This window comes from Myxocyprinus asiaticus, chromosome 2 (genome assembly GCF_019703515.2).
Source record: "Myxocyprinus asiaticus isolate MX2 ecotype Aquarium Trade chromosome 2, UBuf_Myxa_2, whole genome shotgun sequence".
NCBI classification, from domain to species: domain Eukaryota; kingdom Metazoa; phylum Chordata; class Actinopteri; order Cypriniformes; family Catostomidae; genus Myxocyprinus; species Myxocyprinus asiaticus.
Genome location: NC_059345.1, coordinates 5511159 through 5524087, shown reverse-complemented (window position 1 = coordinate 5524087; position 12929 = coordinate 5511159). Strand labels below are relative to the sequence as shown.

At 35.8% G+C, this 12929-nt stretch overlaps 1 protein-coding gene across 1 annotated transcript in view; it reads left to right on the top strand.

Annotated features, from left to right (window-relative positions):
• The window catches only part of LOC127454009 (piezo-type mechanosensitive ion channel component 1-like), a 141822-nt gene that overhangs the window by 75647 nt on the left and 53246 nt on the right, over positions 1-12929 (top strand). The window contains exons 10-17 of the mRNA XM_051720917.1: positions 219-309; positions 472-566; positions 3252-3512; positions 6950-7055; positions 10955-11136; positions 11224-11372; positions 11542-11700; positions 11794-11900. Coding sequence (XP_051576877.1) covers positions 219-309; positions 472-566; positions 3252-3512; positions 6950-7055; positions 10955-11136; positions 11224-11372; positions 11542-11700; positions 11794-11900 — 1150 coding nt within the window. The remainder of the gene's footprint in view (positions 1-218; positions 310-471; positions 567-3251; positions 3513-6949; positions 7056-10954; positions 11137-11223; positions 11373-11541; positions 11701-11793; positions 11901-12929) is intronic.

Below are 12929 nucleotides of genomic sequence, written 5' to 3'. Positions count from 1 at the left end.
ATTTTCCTTGAAAAAAAAAAGTTGTTCTATAAAAAAATAAGCATCTAGATTTCATGCAGGTCTTTTTAGAGCACATATGCATTTAAGGGTGTTAAGTTACATATGGGTTCAAGGGTTATTATAGACCACAATGTTTACATGTCTCGACAATATACTTACACTGTCCCAAACTAATTTCACTGTGTGAAACAACTGTGTTTGCCATTTATCCGATTCAGCAAATGCTTCTCACACCGGGAGAATCACCTGTATGCGAATCACATATCTCTGAAGAGCCTGTGACCAGTGATTCAAGCCAACATGATATAGGTAGGGCACAACATGTACATTTCATTTTGTGTTTACATTTGCAGAAGATGCAGTACAAATGTGTACATTTGTGTCAATCTCTTGAGTGTTCCCTTTTGTTAGTTCCTGTGTTTTGAGGCAGACTGCTGAACCAGTAGCGTTTGTTTGTATGTGTTCGTGCAGGGCTCAGTGGAGAGGCCGAGGGCGATAACCCTCTACGTCTGGTGGGGCGAAAGATCTTACAACAAAGTTACATAGGTGCCCTCATCGCCATGATGGTAACCAAACATCATCTATCTAATCCTTTAAATATTAATTTCATGTTGAAACCCTGTGTAACATGAAACCTGTATCATAATCATCTTTACACCAAGATTTTGACAAGCAATGCAGAACAATTAAAAAAATAAAATCCCTTTAATTTGGTATATTTACTGCTATTATAGTAATTTAATAGCATCATATACTATTATACTGCAGTAGTATCATATACAGTATACTACATTTCAGGGCAAATGCTTTCTGACCATTTTATGGCAAATGTTGTTGGTTATTAGCTGTTCAATGTAAGACAAATAGGTTGTCTTCCTCAAGGGGACGCTTGATGGCTAGGACATCTAAATCCTCAATTAAGTTGCTTTTTGTATTGTTTTATGTACTAAAAAAACAATAAACTGTACTACTATAAATATAAAGGTACTACAAATATTTCTCTAAATTGAATATACTTTTAGCTAATATACTTATATACGTTTTCCCATGTAATTTGACGCTTTACCTCACAGAATAAATTAATGCGAACTGCGAAATGTGCTTTTTACAATGACATCAGTACCTGAGAACTTCTGTTTTTATGTGATGCTTCATCGACGTTGCTGGGGTGTCAGCGCCACATAAACAGGAGTTTTATTGAGTGCACCTTTAAGAATGTGCCACAAGTGTGTCATGAGCAGGGTTGGGAGGGTTACTTTTAAAATGTATTCCACTACAGATTACAGAATACATGATGTTAAATGTCATTTGTAACGTGTTCCGTCATTTTTACTCGAGGTCAGTAACGTAATCGAAATACTTTGGATTACTTCTTCAGCAGTGATTTTTCCACTTGTTTTGACTATAAACAAGTGAATAACAAGTGAAAAAAATTTTGCCCAGGACAGTGAGACAGAATTCACTTATATACTGAAAATGCATTCTCTGAAAAAAGCCTAATGTTGCTTCTAAAAAAAGAAAAAGTAAAAAAGGGATTTTTTACAGTAAAACAATACAAAAAAAATCAAGATTTTTGCAGTACATTTTTGCCCTAATATCAAAGGTCTTACTAGAGAAAAACATATGATCTAACGTGAATAGAATCATGCCTTGTAACAGGTGCATGTAAAAGGGCTAAAAATAGCATTTTAGCTTAGCATAAAGCTAAATGTTCACATGACAATTTACACAAGATACATTTAGGGTAAGATTCATGGCAAACTTACTTCAAAACCCCTCAGAGTGTACACAATGACATCTTTTTCTGATCGGATGTGGATTCTCTCTCTAGCTCCCAAAAGGAAAGTTGCTTAATGACGACATATCCACTTGTTCACTCATAATAGTGTAGTATAATAAAGCGTTTCACCGCTGTTTAAACGAGAAGGGTCTGCCTGTGTCCTGCAAGACTACTACAAGACACGGCCACTACAAGTTACTCCCCTTTCAAATAACCAGCGAAATGCTGAAGTCTTGCAACAGTTGGATGTCCCATTCATAGACTGTGTTTGTTGTGTGTATTTGGAGTCCCGCAGCAACCCTACACCTATCCCTACCCTTAAATCTTACTGTTACCTAGACCTTACCCCTGTACTTAAACCTAATCACAAAGATTAAAAAAATGAAATGTTTGTAAAATTATTCAGTATACCGCAACGTAAATGTTCTAATGAATGCAATCATACTGCCGTATCACTAGGTGGCGACAGTGAGTAGAAACGTGATGACAATGAAGATGCTAAGCTAATAGCAGAGCACTTCTATACAGAGATAACAACCTTCGCACTTTTACCACAGGAGAGAGCGTAACGGTGAACTAGCGTTACTACAGTAAGTCACCGTTTGCAGACACCATACAAATGAATAAAGAGAGCCGTAAACTGACACCTACATGTCGCAAAATTGTCTCTGTCTTCTGTTATAAAACAGCAATTTTATCATAGTAAACTCCAAAAGGATTGTTTAGTGTAAAACATGTTGAAGATTAGTGGACAGGTGGTTAATTTATTAAACGATGAGCTGTTTCCTTACAAAAGCAGTTTATTTAGCATAATGAAGCATCTCCTCCATAGACATCCATGTACCGCCCATAGAATATCTATGGGATCACCGCGTTGTGCTATTTTAGGCTAAGCTTGTAGAAGGGTTATTACCCCTATTAGAAGGGTTCTGCTTATAGGCTAAGCAGTTAGCTTGTGAGCTAACTGGGAAAAAAGAACAGAGAAATGTTCAATTTCACCATTTGTATCTTTGGTTTAATAATATGTGACTTGTAATCTAAAAGTTATTCTTAGTCATATTTACATCAATACATTAATCATACAGCGATTGCATAGGATTTTAAAAGTTCTTTCAGCCAATAGAATTGCTTTGTTATGCAAGGGGGGCGTTACTTGGAGTGGGCGTGTCGTGTAGTGGGTGTTCCTTGTTGTCTTGTGGGACGCAGACAGATACACTTGGTTTAAACGCTCCTTGGATCGCATCATTTATAGGGATGAATATTTTCCAGCTGAATAGACTAAATATTAATTGAAACAAGTGACAGGCTCTTCAGTAATCAAAATACATATTATACTAATTATTTCGATTACCAACGTAGTAGAATACAGTTACTAATATATTGCATTTTCAATACGTTAACCCCTTTACATGTATTCCGTTACTTTCCAACCCTGGTCATAGCTGTGTGTTTGCCCTCTTGCCCCCTGCAGGTGTGGAGTATCACATATCACAGCTGGCTGACGTTTGTGCTGCTGCTGTGGTCGTGTTTGATCTGGATGCTGCGGGCGCGTCAGCACTTCGCCGCTCTTTGCTCTCCCTTCATTCTGCTATATGGTCTGACTCTGTGCTTCCTGCAGTATGTGTGGGCCATGGACCTGCAAATGGAACTGCCCCAGCACATTGGCACCATGAGTCTACGCCAACTGGGTCTGGACCGGGCACAATACCCCTGCCTGCGCTTGGGTGCCATGGTGAGCACACTGGAACTCAGGGCTCAACAATATAAATTGTTTTTTGCTGGTCTAATCAGGCCAGTAGTTCATGTATGTTCCTTGCCCTGCCAATATGTTCACTGGCCCCATCACAAACAATTTAAATGGTAACACTTAACAATAAAGTTATATTTGCTAACATCAGTAAATGCATTAGGCAGTAACAATAAACAATCATTTTTACAGCATTTATTAATCTTTGTTAATGGTAATTTATATAAAAAAAATACAATTGTAAGTTCATGTTAGTTTATAATGCATTAAAGTCAACATATACAACTTTTTGTTTTAAAAATGTAGTGGTAAATGTTGAAATTAACATTAAATAAGATTAATAAGTGCTGTAAAAGTATAGTTCATTGATAGTTCATGATTACCACTTAATTAACAAATACAAATGTATTGTAAAGTGTCTCCTTTTAATTTAAATTTACCAGGAAAAAGTATTTATATTTTTCATTAAATGTTGTTTTCTTTATAAAATACTAGGTTTTTAATTTTCCATATTAGCTAAATGTTTTCAAGGCATAAAAACACATGTGCAACGTTAACAAATATAAGTGACAATGCATCATTTCAGGTTGTCAAGACAAATTTAATTATATTCATCTCATGTTCTGTACTTTTGTAAGATAAGTGCTTATTGCTCTTCCCATCTGAAACACGCATCATCAGCCAATTATGTATGTAGTGCAACTGGAGCCTGGAAACAGACTTGAAGCCATACTTTCGCAAGAGTGTGGTGCGAACCACCGCACACTGTTGAATTGTAATGCTTACGATGCTTAGATGTTCAAAAATAAATCATACGAGCTATGTAAACAAATTGCAATTAAGTAATTATTTGAATTATTTAGTAATTGCAGTTATGTTTTCATCAAGCGCTGTAAATGACCATGACCATGTATTTAAGTTGCTGTACTACTTTTTTTTTTTAACCGAGTAAAAAAACTCTTGGAAAGTTCCTACTTATCATCCCGAGAGTCGTAATTATGAGCCAAGCAGCAAAGATGCATAAGCCCCTATTGTATTTGTTAGTATTCTTCTTCTTATTATTATTCCTTTGACTGGGAGTCTATGGCAACCCATAGAACGGTATGGTAAAATGAAATTTGGCACACTGATAGAGGACACTTTGAACTATTACTGACCCACATTTGGGGTCTCTAACTCAAACTCTCTAGCGCCACCAACTGTTCAAATTTTCACTTCTGTTTATGTTTATAACTTTTGAACTGTAAGGCCTAGAATCAAAATGCCGAGTCGAAAGCATACCATGGTTTCAATTTCCACCAGACTAGATTTTGAATTTTGAACTCCTCCTAGGCCATAATTCTGATTTGCACAACATTTTTTGGGGATCATCTAGGGACTATGGGGACTAAAAGTTATCAAAAGCTTTTTGATAGACCTAACCATCCTTGAATAACTCTTCAACAAATTTGATGGCGAGCATGTCAAAATGGACGCGATGCTGTTTCTTCACAACGCTTTGGCGTATTGACACGAAACTTGCTATATGTCATAGCCATCATGACTTGAGGGTACCTGCACAGATTCGGCACAGCGCCACTGAATGGTCAGTAGATATGAAAAATTGCTATTTTTGCTTATAAATTCTGAATAGTCTGAATTATGAAACTGTGGGGCTTGCAGAGTCGACTGATACACAATTTTCTTATGTCAGCCAAATTAGGCGTCTGACATTTCAAATTTTGTCATAAAATGCTGCATTTTACAAACGCATTGGCGCATCGTTATGAACATTGGTATGCATCATCGGCACCATGTACTGAGGGTGCCTATAAAGTTTGGGGTCAGTGCTACCTTGTGGTAAAAAGTTATTGCTTGTAACATTTGATTAATTTGGCCTATCTTCATGCGATTGCTCTCTTTAGATTACTTGGGTCATGCCAAGTACGATGATACCTAATTTGCCGTTGTCAGCCATACTTCCTGTCCGCCATTTGTTATTTAATTCAAAGCCTACTTTTTCAAACTCCTCCTAGGCCATAAGTCCGAATCGTAATTTTTTTTCCGTGTATTATCTAGGGTTCTCGTAAACTGCTCCAACGAAGTAGATGGCAAGACGCCAAAAAATAACTGAGGTTGTATCTCTGCAATGGTTTGCCATATTGACATGAAACTTTGTATAGGTCATTGTGACCAAACCCTGATACCAGTTTGTAATTTTAGCAATTCTACCTATTTTTTATATGCTGCTTTTTTTTAAAGTCATAATCAGTGATGCCCAAACATATTTCCTTACATGCCATTGGTGTACTTGGCCACTTAATTGCTGCTTGCAGCTATAGTTATAATTTGATTTTGCTTCGGAACAAAATTAATATGACAGGCGGTTTCAACTTTCTTTTACACGTACGGATTAAGACAATAATGAAGCACAGAATGGAAGCTTTTAAGCACTAATGCAACAAAAAGAAGAGCAAAAACTGTGCATTTGTTCTATAATTGATGCATTATCTATGTGTTTATCATGACTTCCATTCTCATGCTGCCATAATGATAGGAACTAAAGTAGTAGTTGTGTTGCTAAAGCCAGTCTAGCAATGAAAATGTAATTGACCAATGTCAATTAACATCCACCAGAGATTCTCAAGGGCAGTTATGACATTGTGATGGCGTTCATGTGCTCATCTAAGAAATACAAATATCCCAACATTACTTTAAGCTGACTTTGAATTATTATTATTAGCACCTTTAAGGTATAAGCCATCTCAGCCATTCTTAACAGAGATAAGAATAAAATCGTTCATTCTACAACTAGTGAAACATACCGCAGTTGTGTCACAGCCATTCTGACAGACTTTGGGGCCAATCAGACCAAATGCGGTCATGCAGGTGTCTCAAGACGCCTTTTTAACTTGATGCAGTTGTGGTGCAACAATCAAAGACATCAGTGTAGCGCATGTTTATATAGAAAAACAATTGAAAAACTGCATAAATGGATGCAAAAACAGGTACGGTGGAAATTAGACCACCCATTCACTTCAAACACACACCTTCTTTCCAAATACCCACTCTACAAATACATCAGCAAAAAACAAAAAAATGCTTAATGCACCTTTAACTGAGAGTACTAATAATATTTCTTTTGAAAGTATGTTAAACCAGCATAAAATGATTCTGTTTGTTTAATATAAAAAAAGCAACTTCTGTTTTAGATTTTACAATCTAAAATCCAAATGGGTTCATGCTGTGGCATAAAGCCTGCAGATGACTGCAATAAACCATCATGATTCTGGGAAACTTGTCCCCACACACAAAGTCACTTAAAAACCACATGATCAGTCATAATTCTCATAATGTTTCTCAATGCACAATGAGGAAAGAGTAATTATTGCTTCACTCTCTTCTCTCTCTCTCTCTCTCTCTCTCTCTCTCTCTCTGCTCAGTTGCTGTTCATGTTGACGTTTTGGCTTCTGTTGAGACAGTCAGTGAAGGACACATTCAGTAGGAAGAAGAGGTTAGCAGTCCCTCTTCAAGAAGTCACTACAGGAGGTGAGAAAGTCAAGCAGAACCACACTTGAATCTCAACTGACATTAAAGGGATAGTTCACCCAAAACCTAAAATTCTCTCATCATTTAGTCTCCCTCATGCCATCCCAGATGTGTATGACTTTCTTTCTTCTGCTGAAAACAAATGAAGATTTTTAGAAGAATATCTCCGCTCTGTAGGTCCTTAAAATTAAAGTCAAAAGGGTCTAAAACTTTGAAGCTCAAAAAAGCACACAAAGGCAGCATAAAAGTAATCCATAAGACTCCAGTGGTTAAATCCATGTCTTCAGATACATGTAGGGTGAGAAACAGATAAATATTTGAGTCCTTTTTTTACAATAAATTCTCCTCTGCCCAGTAGGTGGCGATATGCACGAAGAATGCGAATCGCCAAAAACAAAAGAAGAATGTAAAAGTGAAAGTGGAGATTTATAGTGAAAAATGACCTAAATATTGATCTGTTTCTCACCCACACCTATCATATCTCTTCTGAAGATATGGATTTAACCACTGGAGTCTTTTGAATTACTTTTATGCTGCCTTTATGTGCTTTTTGAGCTTCAAAGTTCTGGCCACTAAACACTTGCATTGTATGGACCAACAGAGCTGAGATATTCTTCTAAAAATCTTCATTTGTGTTCAGCAGAAGAAAGAAAATCATAAACATCTGGGATGAGAATTTTCCTTTTTGGGTTAACTATTCCATATCGATCCCGTTCACTTCTGATTAATTAAAATTTCAGGAAGGGATTATAAGTCTTCATCCTTTTTGATTCACCCCTCAACACTTTTTGCTTTCTACACTTTGACACGTACACCCCAAATACACTTTACACTTTGTTTAATAAACAATTATTTATTCTCAAGGAATAGTTCAAAAATGAAAATTCTGTCATCATCCAAACCTGCAGATTTTTCTATCTTCTGCGGAGCACAACAGGAAATATCTTGCTGAATGTTGATGCTGCTCTTTTCCATACAATAAAAAATTAATGGGGACTGGGGCTGTCGAGCACTGAAAATGACAAAAAAAGCACCATAAAAGTCATCTATACAGCTTGTGCACTTTATTCGAATTCATCTAAAACTAGGGTTGCACAATTCATCAAAATAAAACTGAAATTGTGATATGACCTTGTGAACGAAATTAAACCGCAAAAGGCTGCGATTTAATTAGTTAAATAGTCTGCATGCGCTGCTCACTTCAAAGTTTATGTGCGCTGCTCTGTCCTTCTGTGTTGTGTTAGTGCATTATTAAAGTGTTTTCAGAGCAGTTCTGTGTTTCACAACTTCATCTCGTGCTCAGAGTAACAGATGTGCTCCGAGTTCGGTTCCGTTTGCTTACGAACGCGTTATATTTAAAGCGCTCCAGATTCACGTTAATTTCACTTTTGTGTAATTCCAAATTTGTTTTGCTGCTACAAGTTAATATACAAATAAAATACCCTGTGGCAACCGGTATTTGTGGACAGAGGAGGAGAAGATGTTAAAATGAGGAGCACATGAGACAGATGTTGTGAACTCTGCTACAACCAGAGACTCTTTTAGTGTTACGGCATTTCCCGCCAAAATAAAAGGCTAATTATATTATAAAATAAAAGCATTATATATTACTACTGCATATATTAATAATAATAATAAATATTATATTACATTCATGTAATATTCAAGTTGACTGGGTTCCAAAAAAATAAGGATGATGAATAGTTGGGCTGAGACCATATTACAAAGTGGACAAAAACAGGTACAATGTGAATATGAAGAAAACAGATATTTTTCACTACAGCCAAAAATAAAGAAATAAATTAAACGGTGAAACAAAGAGAAAACAAACACTGAGTTTGGTTCATTTTAAGAAGAGTTGTAAGTCTTTATATTGGCAGTAGAGCATGGGCAAAACATTATCTAATTTTGGTCAAAAGGTATCACTTAGCTGCTACACACAAAAAATTATTTTAGGATTTACGGATTTCAATTTCATGAATTTTACTTTTTTAAATGTAGTGTTCGGAAATGTTTCTTTTGTCTTTAAAAACTCCTTAAAAATTAATTGCTTAATCTTTAACACAAGAAAATTAAATGTATGTATATATATATATATATATATATTATTTTAGTTTGTTTTTTGTTTTTTGTTTATGATATCACAGTTCAAGTCACAATTGTAACATATATATTTTTTAATAATTGCAATATGACATTTTGTCCAAATCGTGCAGCCCTATCTAAAACCATTCGATAGCTTGGTGTGAGAAACAAACTAAATTTAGGTCATTATTCACTGAAAATCTTGCCCTCCACCATAACTTAAATTTCAATTGCACTTCCGTACATTCAAACATGACATGTAAAAACGCCTCGCGCTAGGCTTGACGTCAATAACAATTGGTCACAAGACACATGAAAAGTATGTTTAATATAACTGACGTCAGCCCTTTAAAAGAACAATTTCTGTATGTTCCTCAAACACAAAGTTATCGTATGAACTTTCAACAGCCTCTGTCCTTATTCACTTAAACAGTGTGGAAAAGAACAACCTAAAGCTTATCCTTTTGTGTTCCACGCAAGAAAGAAAGTCATACGGGTTTGTAACAACATGATGGTGAGTAAATACAGGTGACGTCTTCTTTTTCTTTTTTTTCATGAACAAGGCATTTGGATATATGTTTAGACAATATCAAACTATTATTTGTCAAAGTTTAGTATTTTAAATTGATTTGAAGTGTCAGTTTTTGCAGTTAATGTCATTATGCTTGCAGTCAAACCTGACCATGGTGTTACAAAGAGAGGACACAGAATAAGCATTTTCTATCAATAATTTATTTCAAAAATAAAAATGTAAAAGTAAATGCATAATAATGTCAAGAAAATGAACATCAAGAAACAGAAATGAACTGCAAAATTCTGAAAATGCAATTAGAATATAAAACAGAAGTATCAGAGTAAACATTTTGTAATTTAAAACTTTCTGTAGTAAAAATTTGTTTTGCAAACATGTGTGTGTGTGTGTGTGTGAGTGTGTCAGATTGCTGTCATCAGCTGGAAAACAATAGATGACTTGTATTGCCAACAATGACCAAAAGATGGCTGTAGAGCTCCACTTATTGATGCCTTGGTTCTGTGTGTGTGTGTGTGTGTGTGTGTGTGTGTGTGTGTGTTTGAGTGTGTTATCGTCTCACCCCTTTATTTCTGAGTGTGTGTGTTTAGCATTATGACTGATATATATATATATATATATATATATATATATATATATATATATATATTATTTTTTTTTTTTTTTTTTTTTTTGACAAACGTAAAAAGACAAAAAGGCACCAGTTCATTTTGTGTGTTTGTGTGCGAGTGGGTCTGTGTGTTTTGCACTGAGGATGTTTTAGAGTCTCACCCTGTAATTTCTGTTTTTTTCTGCTTTGTAGCTGATTTATTGATTGTATTTGACAGATTTTTAAAAAATTGCTCTGTTTTTTGGTCTTTCCCATTCATTTTCAGTGGTCGGTCAATTTTGACCAGGAATACCAAAGTTTTATTTTAAACGACCACTTAGACTTATCGAATCAAGCACAATTTTTTTAATGTATTTTTTCTGTTCAGATGGCAAATGGAGGAAAAGTCACCAAGTCGTGTATTTCTCAGATAAAGGAAAACATTTTTATAAAATGAGGAAACTGTATTGCGGTCAAAAATATCAAGATATAACCATGTACATCTATGTATAGAAGTATTGTATTTATGTCTATATTTTCAAGGGACTAAGAAATAAAGGGCCAACAACAGGTACAGAAGACTTCCAGCAGCCTGTTTGTGTCCCACTGATTGCCCTGATCTTACAATAAATGTCCCATACTTTGCAGTAGTTTGAGATTCTGGGTTTCACCCAGTGTTTTTTTGCTCTCTTTTAGAGAGTTCAGGGCGAAACGAGTCGATATTGAAGGTGTTGGGTGGGCTGGTGATGAGTCTGTATGCTAAATACTGGATCTACGTGTGTGGAGGAATGTTCATCATGGTGAGCTTTGCAGGGAAACTCGTCGCATACAAGATCGTCTACATGCTGCTGTTTCTGCTCTGCATGTGTCTGTATCAGGTACACTTTTACCAGATTTTACATCAGATACATGATCTGCATCTAGTGCAGTCAGAAAACTGAAAGAAACACCCTCTCTTTCTTTAGGTTTATTACTCTCTGTGGAGAAGGTTACTGAAGGCCTTTTGGTGGACAGTGGTGGCTTACACTATGGTGGTGCTCATTTCAATATACACCTTTCAGTTTGAGGACTTCCCAGGCTATTGGAGAAACTTCACTGGATTCACAGAACAGCAGTATGTCCCCAGATAACTTATTTACTAATCTACGCAGAAGTGTTTCGGATAACATTAAAGGAATAGTTTGTTGACAAATGAAAATTCTGTCATAATATACTCACCCTCATGTCGTTCCAAACTATGCCTTGTGTGCATGTGCTAATAGCGTCTGGTTTTCTCTCCGTAGGCTGTCAGACATAGGTCTGGAGACGTTTAAACTCTCTGAACTCTTCAGCAGTATTCTCATCCCAGGCTTCTTCCTGTTGGCCTGTATTCTACAGCTGCACTACTTCCATAAACCCTTCATGAAGATAACCGACCTGGAGCATGTCACTCCCATACACAGGCACAAACAAATGATTTCAAACTGCTCGTGTCGTGTTTCTCTTGCCTGTTTTTCTGAATGTCTCTGACAGTGCTGTTGTTGATTGTTTCATAGGAAGAGAGGTATAGAGAACCCAGATTTAGTTCAATCCACAGAGGATGAAAGATTTGAGGAGGAAGATCTCCACACAGAGCAGGCTGATGATCCATCAGAGGCTGACGGTGAGGGAGATCAGTACAAGTTCTTGTGCTCTTACAGCACATACTTCTGTGCAGGTTCAATCAGTGCTGGTCCTAATCTTTTGGGGGCCCAAAGCAAAAATTTGTGTTGGGGTCACATCAGTGTGTTTGTAACCCCCGAACGATCCCTGCACCCTTTAAGAGCAGATAATCTGATACTTTTTATACCTGCAAAAGGCTAACAGTATATTAGGTGCCAAATTTCGACTGTTTAAAATTTTGACTTATTAATTAAGCCAAGTTAAAGGTGCACTCAATACGTTTTTAGTTCATGTCTTTGCACTGACACCTAACGGCGTGGATGCAGCATTTTTCAAAATCAGTAGTTTTCAGTTACAGATGTCCTTGTAGAAATTCACCATTCACAGTTAGTCATGATTAATTTAATCAATGATTGAAAGTGTCCAACAACAGGACGGTTACTGAGATTAATCGAGTATATTCGGCTGGTCACGTGATTCTAACATGGCAGCCCCCATGTGCGGACCCTCTCCATGTAGAATAAAACAGCTTTTATAATGTTACTGATATGACTGGAGTCTTAATCTCATTTGAGTGCTCATGATTTTATTAGAGTTGTCAATTTGTTAATTTTTTTAAATCAAATGAATTAAATGGTATGCAGATTAATTAATCGAATTAATCACAATTTATCGCATATATAAATATTTGCTGAGAAAGCGCCTTAAATAACAATAATTCAATAAATAGTGATGAAATAATTATAAATAGTTATATTTAAATAATTACAAATAATATATACAGGTGCTGGTCATATAATTAGAATATCATCAAAAAGTTGATTTATTTCACTAATTCCATTCAAAAAGTGAAACTTGTATATTATATTCATTCATTACACACAGACTGATATATTTCAAATGTTTATTTCTTTTAATTTTGATGATTATAACTGACAACTAAGGAAAATCCCAAATTCAGTATCTCAGAAAATTAGAATATTGTGAAAAGGTTCAATATTGAAGACACCTGGTGCCACACTCTAATCAG